Source organism: Schistocerca cancellata, chromosome 9 (genome assembly GCF_023864275.1).
Source record: "Schistocerca cancellata isolate TAMUIC-IGC-003103 chromosome 9, iqSchCanc2.1, whole genome shotgun sequence".
Lineage (NCBI taxonomy): Eukaryota > Metazoa > Arthropoda > Insecta > Orthoptera > Acrididae > Schistocerca > Schistocerca cancellata.
In genome coordinates, this window is record NC_064634.1 from 371,440,985 (window position 1) to 371,458,532 (window position 17,548).

A 17,548-nucleotide genomic window follows, 5' to 3' on the forward strand; every position below is an offset into this window, starting at 1 on the left:
ATGTTGGAAGCGGGCTGGCTCTGAGCACTATGGGACTGAAAATCTACGGTCATCAGTCCCCTAGAACTTAGAACTACTTAAACCTAACTAACCTAAGGACATCACACACATCCATGCCCAGGCAGGATCCGAACCTGCGACCGTCGCGGTCGCGCGGTTCCAGACTGTAGCGCCTAGAACCGCTCGGCCACCACGCCCGGCAAAAACCATACATGCTTGTGTTGGCTGTGATTAGTGAAAAAGTAATATAGGGTTTGCTGGACTCGTTGTGTTAAAACATTAACAGCTGTCTTTTAACGAAGGTAAATTACACAAAAAGCATATTACACTGGAAACGTTGTTCTTATAGTTGTATTAGTACAAAAATTTTGCGTGCTGCAGTTCGTTTTAAATATTTGGACTAAAATACGTTGATACAACGTTTTCTCATATACAGTAGACTGGGCACATTCAGTATTCCTTACAGATACCATATCTCTGTGTGACGAAAAACTAGAGGCTTAACTTACCACGAGTTTGCGTTTAATAATGACCTAAGAAATACATGGGTACGAGTGATTTCTCCACAAATTCTATTCCAAATACTTTGTCAAATTGATCAGTAGTCGGCAGTCAACATTTTATTGAGGCGCATTAGAAATATGGTTCCAAGAGAAAAATTCTCGAAACGAGTAGTATTCACGTCACATTTCAAAATTAATGTCTCCATGAAATTCCAGTAGCTGCAATATCTAGGCAACAAATTGAAAAACAGACTCCCAATAAACTGGTACGTCGTAAACATGAAAGAAGTGCAAGCCCCACGCAAGAGACCGAGGCAAATGTTCCATTAAATGGATTCACGGAAGGTGGAGTTCTAACAGTAGTAAGTTCATAAAAAACTGAAACATGAGGACTAAGCGAAAGCTGAAGAGCCAAGAACAAAACATTCGCGTGCTGTCACTGCGCGTAGCAGATTTTAAAAATGACGCCTGTCATAAAAAAGTGGAATCATTAATATCAGAAGAGAGTAAAACGTCTGAAACAGACCTTTAGTATGAACAGAATTTTTGAAGCTGGTTTACTACCTTCATGAATCAACACAGATAAGGGTGAAAGAACGGTTTCAGTATGGAAAAATTCGCATATCAAAATATCACCATCTAATATTCTCAGTGAAAAGGAAGACAATGAGAAAGTACAGTTGGCTGATCATATTGTCAACGTACTAGCTGCTGCGAGTGAAATGCAACGGAAGTCTTTGTATGTGTAATACCTGTTGCCTTATGCTGTAACCAATATTCAAATAATCCAAAAACGACTAGCCCTCCCGGCTGCCGTGCGATCTAACGCACTGCTTCCCGAGCGCTAATGAGTGCCGGTCCCCGGTACGAATCCTCCCGGCGGATTAGTGTCGAGGTCCAGTGTGCCGGCCAGCCTGTGGATGGTTTTTAAGGTGGTTTCTCATCTGCCTCGGCGAATGCGGGCTGGTTCCGCTTATTTCGCCTCAATTACACAATATCAGCGATTGCTGCGCAAACACTGTCTCCACGTATGCATACACCATCATTTCTCTACTACGTAAACATCTGGAGTTACACTCGTCTGGAATGATACGCTCCCGGGAGGAGGGGTGGCGGAGGGGGACACTGGCGGCCGAACCGCACAAAGACCCTGGGTTCCTTGTGGGGCGGCGGTGGGGTTGTGATCCACTGCTGAGGGCTACGGCGGGGACAAAGCATATCCGTCTTTTCAAGGTCCCCAGTACAGTACACACATACATAATACTGCCTTCTTAGAAAAGGAAAATTTAAATCTTCCTTAAACAAACCTATTATGTATTACAACTGAGGAACAGTAGAAACTAAATTTCAAAATTTTAAACTAAAGCCGGAAGCGGTGGCCGAGCGGTTCTAGGTGCTTCATCCGGAACCGCGCGACTGCTACGGTCGCAGGTTCGAATCCTGCCTCGGGCATGGATGTATGTGATGTCCTTAGGTTTGTTTTTAAGTAGTTCTAAGTTCTAGGGGACTGATGACCTGAGATTTTAGGTCCCGTAGCTCTCAGAGCCATTTTTTTAAACAAAGCGTGCTCATAAAAACTTTTGTATTTTTTCCCACATACACAGCTTAATACCGTTAAACTTTAATCATTCGACGGATATGTCGTATTTCAAACACAAAAATTATTTAAATGACTGTAATGGTGTGGGGCGTATGCAGTTGGTGTTGGCTTAATCGATAAAATCGAGAGCGAGATAGTAGATATACATGTCAGAAACGCCAAAGGACACCGTCATCTCTGACGAAAGTCTGTCCTCATGTAAATGTAAAGCATCTGTGTTGTCAACTGTCATAGACTTCGCTAAATAATTTACGATTATATACTAGAATGTCACGCACCGCTGTATGAAACCTAACAGCATAAAATCAACGAGACACCGAAATTTCTTGAATTTCACATGAAAGTAGCAAGAACAGTCACACCAGAACAACGCTGGAATATTTTGAGAACCAAAGATAGGATACACATAGTTGTAATAACTACAAATATAATCACCTCTGACCATAGTTTGTTACTATGTGAATATAAAACACTTGTGGTGTGAATTGTCAAAACATTATAGGAAATATATACATTATTACCTCAAAATACTACTCCACACTGTCACAAAATCGATGTGAGATCTATATTTTAAAATTTCGCGTGAAATATAACGAGAACCATCACCAGATAGTCACACCATACGTTATGTTTACGGCAGGACATCATAGACGCAAGCCTTCCCTTTACTTACATAATAGATATAAACTGAAGCGCCAACAAAACTGGTATCGGCATGTGAATTCGAATACAGGGATACGTAAATAGGCAGAATACGGCGTGCCAGTCGACAACGCCAATATAAGACAACAAGTGTCTGGCACCGTTGTTAGATCTGTTACTGCTCCTACAACCGCAGGTTATCAAGATTTAAGTGAGTTCCAGTGTGGCGTTATAGTCGGCGCACGAGCGATGGCACACACTATTGCTGAGGTAGCGGTGAAGTGGGGATTTTTCCTTAGGAATGTTTCACGAGTATACAGTGAATATCAGGAATTTGGTAAAACGTAAAAGCTCCGACATCGCTGAGGCCGGAAAAGGTCCGGCAAGAACGAGACCGACGACAACCGGAGAGAATCATTCAACGTTACAGAGGCGTAACCCATCCGCAAATTGCTGCAGATTTCAGTGCCTGGCCACTAATAAGTGTCAGCGTGCGAACCATTCAATGAAACATCATCGGTATGGGCTTTCGCTGTCCAAGGCCCACTCGTGTATCGTTGACGACTGCCCGAAACAAAACTTTTGGCCTCGCCTGGGCCCGTCAACAACGACATTGGACTGTTGATGACTGGAAACATGTTGTCTGGTCGGACGAATCTCATTTCAAATTGTATCGAAGGGAGGGACGTGTCCGGGTAAGGAGACAACCTCGTGAATCCATGGATCCTGCATGTCAGAAGGGGACTGTTCAAACTGGTGGAGGCTCTGTAATGGTGTGGGGCGTGTGCAGTTGGTGTGATATGAGACCCCTGATACGTCTAGATACGACTCTGACAGGTGACACGTACATAAGCATCCTGTCTGATCACCTGCATCCGTTCACGTCCGTTATGCATTCAGATGTACTTCAGCAATTCCAACAGGACAATACAACACCCCACATCTTCAGAATTACTACAGAGTGCTCTTATAAGTTTAAACACTTCCGCTGACCACCAAACTTCCTAGACATGAACATTATTGAGCATATCTTGGATGCCTTGCAACGTGCTGCATGGAAGAGATCTCCACTCCCTCGTACTCTTAACGATTTATGGACAGCTCTGAGGAATTCATGGTGTCAGTTCCCTCCAGCACTACTTCATACATTAGTCGAGTTCATGCCATGTCGTGTTGCGACACTTCTGAGTGCTCACGGGGACCCTAGGCAGGTGTACCAGTTTCTTTGGCACTTTAGTGTATAAAAATTACTTACAACATTGTTGTTTGTGTTAATTCATAATAATGAAAATTATAATTCCACTTTCAATTATACCTCAATAATTCACGAACTTCTTGACTTGTAAAAAATGAACTTTAAAATTCCTGTGAATAATAACAAATTTTGAATACACAGGTACTTCCGAAACAGGTGTCGAAATAATGAGCAAATATTTTAAGCAGCGATACTGGAACATTATAATGACCTTTCAAGTGAGAAAAACCTTCCACTACTTCTTAGTCCTCTTGTTTGTAAATATTTCTTACTAGATATGCTGAGGGCAAATAGCTTCCTTTGCTACAGAAGCATACGAAAACGGAAGTTTTAGAACTCTAGGTTACTAAATCGAAAACTGCTCGATGTTTAACACCAAAGATTCTCCGCTCAGTAGCTGCTGAAAGCAGTTGGCAGGCAGCGGCATACGCTTACCGGCTGAACTTCACATCATAACAAGACAGGGACGGCTTGACAAGGCTGGTGGAGCGTCCTGTCAGACTATGCCCCTACCAGCACTTGTCAGCCCATGAGATGTAGTCTTCGGTAGCAGGATGACGGTGTCTCCTCCCCACGGACTACGACACGGTGAGATACCAATGTCAAAAGCCGTGTTATTGATTGTTGGCCAGAGTAACGTTTTGTTAGGCTTGGAAATATGGAAGTGCGCAGAGGCGACTTCCAGATCGACACGACTATAACGACGGGAGTGTTCCTGCCTGAACGGCTAAAATTAAATATCTGATGCTCTTTCTGTGGTGCATCCGGGATAGTCTTCTCTCTTCTTCTGATATTTGCCCGGATATTCTTAAATTTCCAAGGCAAGTAGCAAGTAGAGTTTAAACCATCTGACACAGTACAGTGGAGTAAACGTGCGTGCGTCAGAGATAACAATGTCGGTAATAACAGCATCAGCCATAGATAAAATATTATGCGTCTCAGATCAGAACAAAGTACTCACAGAGTAAGCAATCCTCAATGCTTATCAGTTATGCAGCTGATTATTGAAATGGATGAAATGAGTTGGACTGCCGGGCAGTGGAGATTCCGAACAATAGAATTCTAACATGTCGTTTAAATAACGAACAACTATCTCACGGTAAATCTACTGCGTGGGTGTTCGTCATTTTTAATTGGAAGAGAATGGCATATCCACTTTGTTTCACTGGCTTCGTGTCTTCTTCTCAGCGGTATGTTAATGTCAAGTTCTTCTTGCACGAATATAACTATAATTGTCCAGGATTGTTTAGTTAGGTGGGCCTTTTTAACTACTACATAATAATAATTAGGTCCTTGTAGCTTTAGAACTCTCAGTTACTGACCCACGAATAACATACAACGTCACGTCTGCTTCTAAAAAATTTCCACAAGACTCCTCCTTCCAACACTTCCTACGGAGAGCGAGAGAAAAATCAAAGATTACATTTTTCGAGCAAGAAATATAAATCATGTATATCGCTGAGAAAGATATTACGAAATTGACTCATTCGTGAGAGTCTCCTCGGGTTTGCTGCCGGATCCTAAAATCAATTCAGTATTTCGATTATCCACCTCTCCGCAGTCTTCAGAAGAACGCTGCTGTTGCTAAGTCCCGCTGAAAACTGACGCCAACGCTTTAAATCGATGCCCTGTACCGGTTTCCGTACAGTACACGGCGCACGTGCCGCCCGCAACTATCGCCGCCCTCAAAGAGTGGGCACGTTGCGGATAGCGTTGGAGGCAATCACAAATCGCAGTCAAAAACTAGTTTCAAACATTTGGTCTGGCGACACCGAAGAACGTTCTGCTTTGATGCGGTGTAGTACAGAGTTCCACGTGTTGCTTGAAGGAAGCGATTGTCTCTATTAATCAGACTGTCTGCCAACCCATTTTCAAAAGTCTTAAACCGGAAATGTTTCGTCAAACTTCATCCCGTGTTCCTCGTTTAAGCAACGTTCTCATATGACGGCAATGTTTCACGTATCTCTCCTGCACTGTGCGAATCCAACGGCCGCTGTAAGCCTTCCCATACTCACACGCAATTTTAGATACGCCAGGCCTCCTAAGTCCCAAGTCATCTTTCTTTCCAGAGCCGAGTAGTGCACGAACATATCTATCAGAACTTAGTTCAAGATAAATGTACGTATTTTCATATTAACCTTTAAAATTAGCCTAATCTCGTAAAATACAAACAACAATTTCCTTAAGTGGCCATATTAATTTGGTCACGGACTGTAGCCTCTAAGCATAGCTCTCGTACGGCGGAAAATATACACGTACAATATTTGAAGCATAAATTTGCGTATGTCATTTAAAATGGATGAGTTAACCAATGAGAAAATAGCAACTGAAGAAAATTCCATCACGTGTGTTATTGCATTTGAGTGGCTGCATCGGTGCTGCCGTACGGAAGCTCTGGAGCTAGACACCAGCGGTGGCGCGGACCCAGGAGCGCAGCTGGCCCACGCAGGTGAAGACGGCGGGCGTGGCCTCGCACGGCGAGGCTGACCACGAGGCGACGCCCAGCTGCGCGGCGCCGCTGACCAGCGGGCCGCCGTAGTCGCCCCCGCAGACGCTCTCGCCGGCCTCCCCGGCACACACCATCCTCTCTCTAACCGCGTTGAAGCCGGCGAACAGGTCCTGGCAGATACGGCGCGCCAAGATGCTGATGTCCACCTTGCGCAGGTTCACCGCTTGCAGGCCACTGGTGGACCTGCCGCCCCAGCCGGTCACCGTGACATTGAGGCAGTCTTCGGGGTCGAACCCGTCTGGGGGTAGACCGACGGGCCGTGCATACGTCCCAAGCAACGAACCAGACACCTGCAAACCGGAATGGAATTGTATGCAACGTAGAAACTATTCGAGGGAAATCTCAGTAGAACAGTTATGCTTATAGTTAAATGACGAAAACCAAAACAAATCGAAACCATCTGAGGAGCTTTAACTCGTTGACAATATGTCCTAAAGTTAGAAAAAAAGTGAATCCGAAAATTCGCAAACAGTCCTATTCACTCTGTGTGTCCTATATAATTAATTTATATTTAGGCAATTAACTTTTTCACACCAAGCCTTAATGTTTTCTTTCATTTATTACATATAATTAAACAATAATACAAATTTTTATATTATAATACAGATAACAGGAATATTAGCAGAAGTGTACTGATTAATTGCACACTATATTGTCAGTTAATTATCAGATGTATTTGCTGGCGTAGAAAAATTGTATATATTAATGATTTTCTTACAGGAAGAAATTTAGCTATGTAGCCTCACCTAGGGACTTCAGACGAAGAGAACTGTTTGGGTTATTAATTTCTATAGTATAATTTCGTTATCGGCAAGTTTTCAATGTATTTATTTTATATTTTAAAAAAAATTCCTCTGATGCTTGGGTATTTTATAATTTTTTCACAGTGCATCCAATCAAATCCTTATAAGAACGGAATTGTCTTTCATACATTTCCTGTTCAACACAAAATAACCAAACTTGGTGGAACTTCACTACCAATATCAGACAGCGTACGGGGGTGAGTGAAATGAAAACCTTAAATTTGTAAAAACTAATCGAAATTTCGCGACGTTATCGTGTAAGTTGGTAAGCGTGCTACAGCAATGTGCTGAATGGCCTGTACGTGGCAGCATAGTGCAGATGCACACATACCGACGCAGTATCAGTATAAATATGGCCGCCCCACTTGCTACTTGCACCAGGGAAGAACAGCGTTCTCTTATTCGGCTTTTGCGTAGTGAAGGTGTGAAACCTGTTGAAAGTCATCGACGAATGAAGGTTCAGTACGGTGATGCATGTTTCTCACAGGAGCAAGTCTACGAGTGGAGTAGGAAGTTCGCAAATGGTGTGACTTCAGTGGAAGAAGCCCCTCGTGCAGGTCAGGCACAACGAGTTGTGACTCCACAGAACATTGCAGCAGTTGAAGCCATAGTGACGGAGAACCGCCGAATGACACTGAATGACACTGCAGCTTGTTTACAGATTAGTGATGGGTTAGCAAACCACATTGTGCATGATGTGCTCCAGTTTCACAAAGTGTCTGCAAGATGGGTGCCACGGCAGCTGACTCCTGAGATACGACAACGACGTGTTGATGGTTGTGAAGAACTTCTTCGGGGCTTTGGACGAGAAGGTGATGGATTCTTCGGAAGAATCGTTACTGGGAACGAGCAAGGAATGGCGCCATTCCTCATTGCCAAAACCAAGGAAGTTTCACACAGAACCATCAGCAGGGAAGGTTATGATGACTCTCTTTTGGGACGAAAAAGGTGTCATTTAAGAGCATTACACGCCTAGAGGGGCCACTGCCACCAATGCATCATACACAGATCTCTTAAAAAATCATTTGTGGCCTGCAATCAAATCAAAGCGGCGTGGATTGCTGTCATTACGTGTCATTCTGCAACATGACAATGCAAGGACCCACACTGCCAGTACAACAGTTGCAACAATCACACCCCTGCATTTTGAGTGTCTTCCTCATCCACAATACTCACCAGACCTTGCCCAAAGTGATTTACAAATGTTTGGACCACTCAGAGACGTAATGGAAAGAAAGAAGTTCCTTTGTGATGAAGAGGTACGTCACGCGGTGCATGAGTGGTTGCGCGGGCTACCAGAAGAATTTTTTTCTGAAGGATTGTATGCACTTTGTGTGGTGTCACCGCCAGACACCACACTTGCTAGGTGGTAGCTTAAATCGGCCGCGGTCCATTAGTACATGTCGGACCCGCGTGTCGCCGCCATCAGTACTTGCAGACCTAGCGCCACCACATGGCAGGTCTAGAAAGACGGACGAGCACTCGCCCCAGTTGTACGGACGACATTGCTAGCGACTAGACGTACGAGGCCTTCCTCTCATTTGCCGAGAGACAGTTAGAATAGCCTTCAGCTAAGCACATGACTACGACCTAGCAAGGCGCCATTAGCCTTACCTACTTTGAGAGTTATAGTATAAATGTCTCAAGAAGAACGCTGTATTCATCAGAGAATAAAAGTTAAGTATAAGCTACGTACTTTTCTTGCTACCATTCAATAGTTATCCTGTTCCAGAATTCACGCCCGTCTGCATTACATCGCGTGCCTTTCGGCTACCTCAGAGTGGCGTGGCTCTTGCTACGCCACAACACTTTGTAAGCGCTGGAGGACTTGCATTGAGCGTGGGGGAGATGATGTTGAAAAGTGATACAGATTTGTACCACTTCTGCCCAATAAATAATATTTTAAAATATATTTAATGTTTTCATTTGACTCACCCTCGTTAAGTCCTCAGATGCAACATACCAGATACATAAGTATCAGCATCTCTGAACAATGGCACACAGAGGAATATGAAAATATTGTATGACTTCCATACAGAACGTGAGAGCAGCTACAGCATAAAATTTATATACAGCTTCGAGAAGGTTGAGAAAAATTTGGAGAAAAAGGAAACAATCAAATGTAGAACTGTCTCATAAATACTAAATCAACAGCAGTAACTTATATAGAGTACATATTTTTCCGGATATGTTCCTAAGAATATTGGGGATTCGACTGATGTATATCTTACATAAGTTAGGCAAAATCAACTCATTATAGATAATGATTTCTAATTACATGTCTTTTTGCTTATAAAGCGTAAATATTTTGTCCTCGATTATTCAATTACAATATGTTAAATTAATAACTGCGTAAGAATGACATGTCACAGTATTCGGCACATAACATAATTCGGCTTTCGTAATCTTTGCGACAGCTCTCATCTCTTGCTATTAAAAGCAGAAGAAATATTGTTTTCAAATACTTCACGAGAAACCAACGAATGTCTCTTTTTGTTATGAATTGCAACAAAATAATCACACATAAAAGCCAGTATTGTATTTATCATTAATGTCTAGTCGTTAATGGAAGAGAAAAATTAATGGATGAGAAAAATTAATCACCGCCTTGTGACTAAAACACGTCACATCTGCATGCTACAAACGCAGTCCGAGATGTAAACACCGCTAACTCTATCTGATGATGATGTCATAGACATCGAAACACGAAGTAGACTTCGAGAGTAACTGAAGTAGAAGGCCGATTGTATTATGTTCAAAATGGTTCAAATGTCTCTGAGCACTATGGGACTTAACTTCTGAGGTCATCAGTCCCTGGAACTTAGAACTACTTAAACCTAACTAACCTAAGGACATCACACACATCCATGCCCGAGGCAAGATTCGAACCTGCGACCGTAGAGGGTAGCGGTCGCGCGGTTGCAGACTGTAGCGCGTAGTCTTTAGGAGCAGACCTTTCGTCAAGTGAGCGGTTGTATATGATTGCTAAGAAAGTAGGTATTGTGTCTGAATACTCTGAAAGGAACTGATCGGTATACCATCTGGGCCCGAAGACTTGCCTTTCTTAAGTGATTTGAGTTGTTTCACAAGACCTAAGATATCTACTTTCATGTCATCTATGCTAGCAGCCGTTCTGGTTTCAAATTCTGGAATGTTTACTTCGTCTTCTTCCGTGAAGGGATTACGGAAAAGTGTATTTAGTAACTCCGCTTTAGTGGCACCATCATCGGTAACATTTCCATCGCCACTGTGCAGCGACGGTATTGACTGTTTTTGGAACTGGTGTATTTTACATACAACCAGAATCTCTTTGGGTTTTCTACCATATTTTTAGACAATGTTTCATTGTGGAAACTATTAAAAGCACCTCGCATTGACGTCCGCACTAAATTTCGAGCTTCCGTGAAACTTAGCCAGTCTTGGGGATTTTGCGTTCTTCTCAATTTGGCATGCGTTTTTCATTGCTTCTGCAACAGTGTCCTGACGTGTTTTTTGTACCATGGTAAATCAGTCCCGTCTCTTATTAAACTATGCAGTATGAATCTATCTATTGCTGTCGGTACTGTATCTTTGAATTTGAGACATATCTGGTCTACACTTACATAATTAGCTTGGAAGGAATGGATACTCTCTCTTCGGGAGGCATCAAGCGAATTTTTATCTGCTGTTTTAAACAGAAATATTTTGCGTGTAATTCTTCATGCTTTCCCGGCGCTCTGTTGACATCTTGGATATTCGGGAATCCAGCTGGATGTTCGCGTCGTTCTCGCACGATATTTCAACAGCGTGCCTCGCTGTCTTCCTCAGGTGCTACCTGAGACTGGTCCTTGGGTCGATCGAGTCCAGTATTTGTGCCTGGGAGGAACTGGGCGTTCCCTAATCGGTCCGCGCCGAGTCGAGTGTTCCATCTGTGGTCCGCGCCCGCCAGACTCGGCTTCAACGGACCCCTCCAGTCGCGGATGTTCCGACTGCCGTCGGCGCCCGTTTTGGCCGTCCTCAACGGTTGTGGTTGTCATCTGAGGTGTGTCAGACCCGATCTGAGATGTTGGGTACTCTATCTCATGACTGTTACTATGATTTACACTTCTGTTTCGTCCTGGGCGCTCCCTAATCGGTCCGCGCCGCGTCGTGTGTTCCGTCTGAGGTCCGCGCCCGCCCGACGCACCGGTCCGCATCATCTAAACTACCGGCAGGGGTTGAGGGAAGGTAGTATTTACCCGAATGAATTGACTACTAATTCTGGGTATGTGAGAAGGAACTTCAGGTGTAGGAAAGTATCATCTTTATTTGCCGATTATAGAATCAAATTTATTTGGACTTCTGTGGGTTGGACACTGTCAGGTGCATTACCTGTTGAGCAGTGCGACTGGTCGTTGGTATGTATCCCGGACATCTGACGGGACTCCGATGTTCCTTATGAGTGGGTTTTCCGAGACCACGGATTTTTGATACAGGCGTCTGGCTTTTTGTTGAAATCTGCGAAAGACCTCGGATTCGTGCAGAGCTTCGTGTACGTAACGAGACGGGAACTGCGGGTGCACGTGTAGGACTCTTCGTAAGGCCTGATTCTCCTGCGCTTGTAGACGTTGAATGTGGCGGGTGGCAGCATTGCCCCAGGCGACCCAGGCATAGTCCATGATTGACCGGACGAATAGCCTGTAGATGAGGAGGCCATTTGCAACTGACAGTGAGGAGCCTTCATTAAGCAGCGGGTAAAGTGCTCCAAGGTGCTGGTCCACTTTCCTGCGTGTGGCCGTGACGTGCTGTTGCCAGATGAGCTGACGATCCAGCACGACTCCGAGGTAAGTTGCTGAGGGCAGCCACGCGATTTCTGCACCGAATAACCGAGTTTCCGGCACTTGCGGCGGTCGTCTTCTGGTAAAGATGACTGCTTGGCTCTTTTGAGCGTTGAAGCGAATCCGCCATTTGCGGGACCATCCTCCAAGGTCGGAACAGGCTTCCTGAAGCCTGCGGTGCATGGCCTGAGGCCATCGGCTTCGCGTGTAGATGGCGGTGTCGTCAGCATACATAGCTTTTTCCACCCTGGGGGAGGTGAGGATGTCCGATGTAAAGATGCAGCAAAGGATCGGCCCAAGGACGGATCCCTGAGGTACGCCAGCGTCGATGTGCCGGAGAGTCGAGCAGGAGTTGGCAACGCGAACAGAGAAGGTTCGCCCTCGGAGGTATGATGCGAGCAGCTGTACCATTGATCGGGGATATCCGTGCTGCTTCAATTTCCACAGGAGCCCCTGATGCCAGACGCTGTCGAACGCCTTGGAAATGTCGAGGAATACTGCCCCACAGTATTCCTGGTTGTTGAAGGCGAGGGTGATGTCTTCGACGACGCGGATCACCTGTTGTTCAGTGGAGTGGCCCGCCCAACGCCCATCCGCCTATCGTATGTCCCAAGAAGAGGAGAGTAACACAGGATTTACCTGACGGCATTGCCTGCATTCGTCAGAGGAGAAAGGTTGGTTTGAACTTCTTTATTGAGTGTATGGCATCAGGGTATGCGGGATAATAAAATGAAAATCATAAGGACGGAGCTGCAAGCAGCGTCCGCCGGCTGCACCCCCGGGTCTCAGCGGTCGAGGAGTGCAACAGGCCGCTGATAGCGGTCTCGAACATCTTGAGGTGCGCCAACGTCTCGATTGAGGGGATTGGCAGAGGCGTGCGACCGTCGGTAAAAACGGCTGGCAGTCTGCTGGATGCGGGGCATCACTTCCAGTTCATCAGCTGCATGGTGGAGATATTGATGCGGAAACTGCGGGTGTACATGGAAGACCCGCCGGAGAATCTTATTCTGTTGCGCCTGAAGACGCTGGATATGCGTGGGGGCCGCATTGCCCCAAGCCTCACACGCATAGTCAACAATCGGCCGTATAAATAACCGGAAGATGAGGAGGCCATTCCGGATGGAAAGGTCAGACCCTTCATTAAGGAACGGGTACAACGCGCCCATCCGCTGGTGGACTTTGGCACGGACGGCGTCGATGTGTGGCTTTCACAGTAGGCGATGGTCCATGATGACGCCCAGGTACCGGACAGTCTGCTGCCAGGGGAGGGCGGTCCCATAATGTCGAAGTGGCGGGGCCGGCATCGACGTCTTCCTCGTAAAGACGATGGCTTGTGTCTTCAGGGGGTTGAACCGGATGCGCCAGCGAGCGGCCCAGATCTCGAGGTCGTTGCACGCCTGCTGCAGCCGGGAATGCATGGCGGCATGCCACCGGCTCCTGGTGTAGAGCATCGTATCGTCGGCGTAGACGGCTTTCTCCACTCGGGGCGACGTCGGAAGGTCCGAGGTAAATATAGTATAAAGGACGGGGCCCAGGACGGAGCCCTGCGGTACCCCGGCGACGATAGGCCTGGCAGTGGAGAGGGCCGCGTCAACGCGGACGGCGAAAGTGCGGTGCTGCAGGTACGACGCCATGAGGCGCACGTACGCCCGGGGAAAGCCGAGGTGGTCCATCTTCCATAGAAGTCCAGCATGCCAAACACTGTCATAGGCCTTCGTGACATCTAGGAGAACCGCTCCACAGTACTCCCGGTTATTGAAGGCGCGAGTGATGTACTCCACAACACGTACAATCTGCTGGGTCGTGGAGTGGCCGGTGCGGAAGCCAAACTGTTCCGGGGGGAGGATTTCCCGAATATCCAGGATGGCCCGGAGTCGCTGAAGAAGAAGCCGCTCAAACAGCTTGCTGACGTGCGGAAGCAAACTGATAGGCCGGTAGGATTTTGGGTCCTTCCGATCCTTGCCCGGCTTTGGAACAGCAATGACGATGGAGTGCTTCCACGCTGCAGGGTAGGAGCGAGTCCGCAGAACCCAATTAAAGATGGCAGTGAGATGAACCACAGCCAGGAGCGACAGGTTCTTCAGGACCCGGCCGGTAATGTCGTCAACACCGGGAGCCTTGGACGCCGGGAGAGCCTTGATGCCGGCACGGACTTCGGCCACTGAAATAGGTGGGATGTCGTCACGGTCCTCCTCTCCGTCCCCGTGGAGGATGGTCTGCACTGCTGCGTCAACCTGGTCGACGTGTAGCTGGTCCACATCCTCTTGAAGGGGGGTAAAATTCTCCTGAAAGATGTCCGCAAGGAGATTCGCCTTATCCTCATGTAGATAGGCCGTCCCAGTCGGTGTTGCAAGAGGGGGCATCCGTGTCCTGCGCTTCGTAAAAAAGCGGACCGCATTCCAGTGCATGGGGTCGGGGGTGAACGCCTGCAGTTGCTCAGCCCAGCGGCGATTCTTATGCTGGACAATTGCGGCTTTGATGTCACGGCGCAGGCTGTTGATGTGGCGCTTCAGCTGTGGGTCCCGTGTCACACGCCAATCCTTGCAGAGGCGATTTCGTGTGCGGATGTCCTGGAAGATTTCCGCTGGGAGAGCGGAAGATGCGACTGTGCTGGGGCGCGGGCGGGGCGTCGCATCCACCAGAGCTGCAGTGAGAGTGTCAGCAAACTGGGCTGCAGAGGCCTCGTGAACGCCGACGCCATCCACCTGTCGCTGCAGGGCTGCAGTAACTCGCCGCTGGAAACAGGGCCAGTCCGTGCGGTTGAGATTGAGGTGGCCCGTACTCTGCGCCGGGGCGACGTCCAGTTGAAAGAGAACCGGCAGGTGGTCGGAGTTCAGGGCGTGGAGAACTTCAGCAGTCAGGAACTGATTAAGTCCCCGAGTAATTGCGATGTCAAGAACGTCTGGCCTCCCTCTGCTCGGATAACACGTTGGCTCCACGGGACCACAGACATACGCGTTCACCTCTTCAGTGGCCTGGAGTAGAAGTCGCCCATTAAGATTGGTGACCAACGAATTCCAGGCGGCATGTTTGCAATTGAGGTCACCTGCGATGAAATATTTGCCAGGAGTCCGTAGAAGGAGACGGGCATCATCGATGAGGAGCTGGCGGCGAGGGCTCCGGTAAACAGCCATAAATGTGACTGGGCCAGTGGCTATTGCAACCTGGACAGCAGTGACCTCAATAGTCCCGATAACTGGCGGTTGAACTTCACAATGCTCGATGGAGGAGCGGATGAAGATCGCCGTACCACCTCCATGCGTCGGCCGATCGGTCCGAAAGCATTGGTAATTTGCGATGTTGGAGCGGATGCCTGGTTTGAGAAAAGTCTCATTCACCAGGCAAATATCCACGTCGTGTTCAAACAAAAACTGTCGGAGCTCCGCAAGGTCGGAGGTGAGGTTGGCGGCATTATAAGCCACTATGCGTAAATCATCCAAGCGGCGGCGTCTAGGCATGCTGGGTGACTGGAGTGACAGCACTGGCAGCCCGAAGGCTGCGTGAGATCGTCGCCTCAACGGTGGCGGCGATGGTTGCAGGCAGGTTGACGATGGCGGTAGTCAATTCGGTCACCATCGTGGTCAGGTGCTGCAGCAGCTGGAAAACTTCGTGGAGCCCAACAGTAGGCACTGCTGTGGGCGAAGGAGAAGCAGGCTGGCGGTCCTGGCGCGGAGGAGCCGGCGGGACGGTTTGCACCTCAGTAGCCGCATTCGCTCGTGGGTGGGAGACGCCCTTTAATGCATCTGCCACTGAGACACCGGCCTGGATCCTCGCGGAGCGGCGTTCCATGAGTGAGGGCCACGTACGCTTGTCAGTGGCCGGCCGTGTGGGCGGCGGTTGGCGCCTCCGGCGGGCATCAGCTCGTCGGGAGGGCGGAACAGGCGGAAGACCCCGTTGCCGACGGCTAGCCGCCTTATGCTTCGAGCAGGAACGAAAATTGGCAGGATGGTTGCCTCCACACAGGCCACAGACGGGCGGCTCATCCTTGCTTCGTGGACAAAGGCGGCTGTCGTGGGCAGCACCACACTTGACGCACATAGGCGGCATAGTGCAGTGGCGGGCCACGTGGTTGAATCCTTGGCACCGGAAGCATTGGACCGGGCCACGGGACTTCCGCAGACGTTCCACAGTGATGGAGAGATCGTAAATCCTGGTGAGCTGGAATATCTCCCGGTGCCGAGGAGTGTCCTGCAGGACGACGACGCGGTGACCAGTAAGCTGATTGGTCCAGGGCATACGGTGGTAGTCCACCACCGTCGCCACAAAGCCGAGGTCCTCCAGTTCTTCCTTCAGGTCGTCATGCGTGAGAGACGCCGGAACGTGCTTAAAGAGCGCCTTCAAGGTCGGTGGACGGACCGCCGGATAGGTATACATGGGTATACCTTCTCGCCCAACCATATCCATTACAGCCACATAGTCCTCAGTACAGGAGAGGCTGAGTTTGTGGGTATCTCCCCCTGTCTGCTTGGCAGTGAACGACTGCTTACAATGTTCCTTCAACCACGTGTGCAGCTGCTTGTAGGAGTTCTTAAACTGTAATACAATCGGCGGCACCTTCCGCTGCAGTTGAGGCTGGGACGGTTGCTGCTGCGGCCCCTGCTGTTGCTGTTGCTGCTGGGGCGGTGGAACGCCGTCCGCGCCATCTTGGATGACGTCATAGCGGTTAGACGTTGGCACCGCGTCCGCGTCAGGCCGCTGCTGCGGCTGCTTCGACACCTTCTTCTTTGGCGGCTTCCGAAATCCGTCATCGGCCCCGGTATTAGCTTCGCCGGTGCGCTTACGACCAGTCTGCTGGTGGCCGTCGTCTTCTTCTCCCGACAACTCACGGGTGTAATCCATAGCGAGATCCAAGTTCCTTGCAGAGGTCGTCAACAGATCGTTCCCACGTAGCCGTTGCCTGGTCATCATAGGTGGGGGGCCGGATGAGGCCGCCGACGAAGTATCCTCCGCCGGACGGCGATCCGCCACACCCTCAGCCGAAGTAGGTTCCGTAGACATCACGAGCTCGCGCGCGACACGTCTGCTCTCGTCGGAAGACTAACTCCGAATGCCCGCCCGACGCGGCTACATTGTCCCTTAGAGGTCGCCGGTGTTCCCTCCGCCATCCGCGCCCGGCCTGACCGTCTTCTGAAGTCGAGTTCATGATCTGGGGTGCGTCAGATCTGGTCTCTAATGTCCGACACCTTGTCTCACAGCTGTTTTCTTGGTCTCCACTTCTATTTCTTGTAGAATTCCGGAGTGTCCTGCGTTGAGTTTTCACAAGCTCAAGCGCTGGATTCCAGGCAGTGCTGATTTGGTATCCCGAGTCACGGTTGATTAGATTGTCTGTGACCTTAATTTTAATGGCTTCTTTAATGACACTGTCCCAAAATCTTGAGCTCTGAGTCACAATCTTGGTGTCATTGTAATCCATTGATTGACCAAGTTCCAGTCAATGCTC

General features: G+C 48.3%; 1 protein-coding gene across 1 annotated transcript; it reads right to left on the reverse strand.

Annotated features, from left to right (window-relative positions):
- Positions 1-6,400: 6,400 nt before the first annotated feature.
- On the reverse strand, positions 6,401-16,947 carry LOC126101430 (trypsin-1-like). The gene is made up of 3 exons (XM_049912090.1): positions 16,688-16,947; positions 6,992-7,001; positions 6,401-6,799 (listed from the first exon to the last, which is right to left on the reverse strand). Exons 1-3 carry the CDS (start codon positions 16,945-16,947, stop codon positions 6,401-6,403), a joined length of 669 nt encoding a protein of 222 aa, XP_049768047.1.
- Positions 16,948-17,548: the final 601 nt, after the last annotated feature.

What these genes read in the sequence shown, in the direction of transcription:
- LOC126101430 (XM_049912090.1), bottom strand. Translation starts at nt 16,947, where the DNA reads ATGGATTACACCCGTGAGTTGTCGGGAGAAGAAGACGACGGCCACCAG.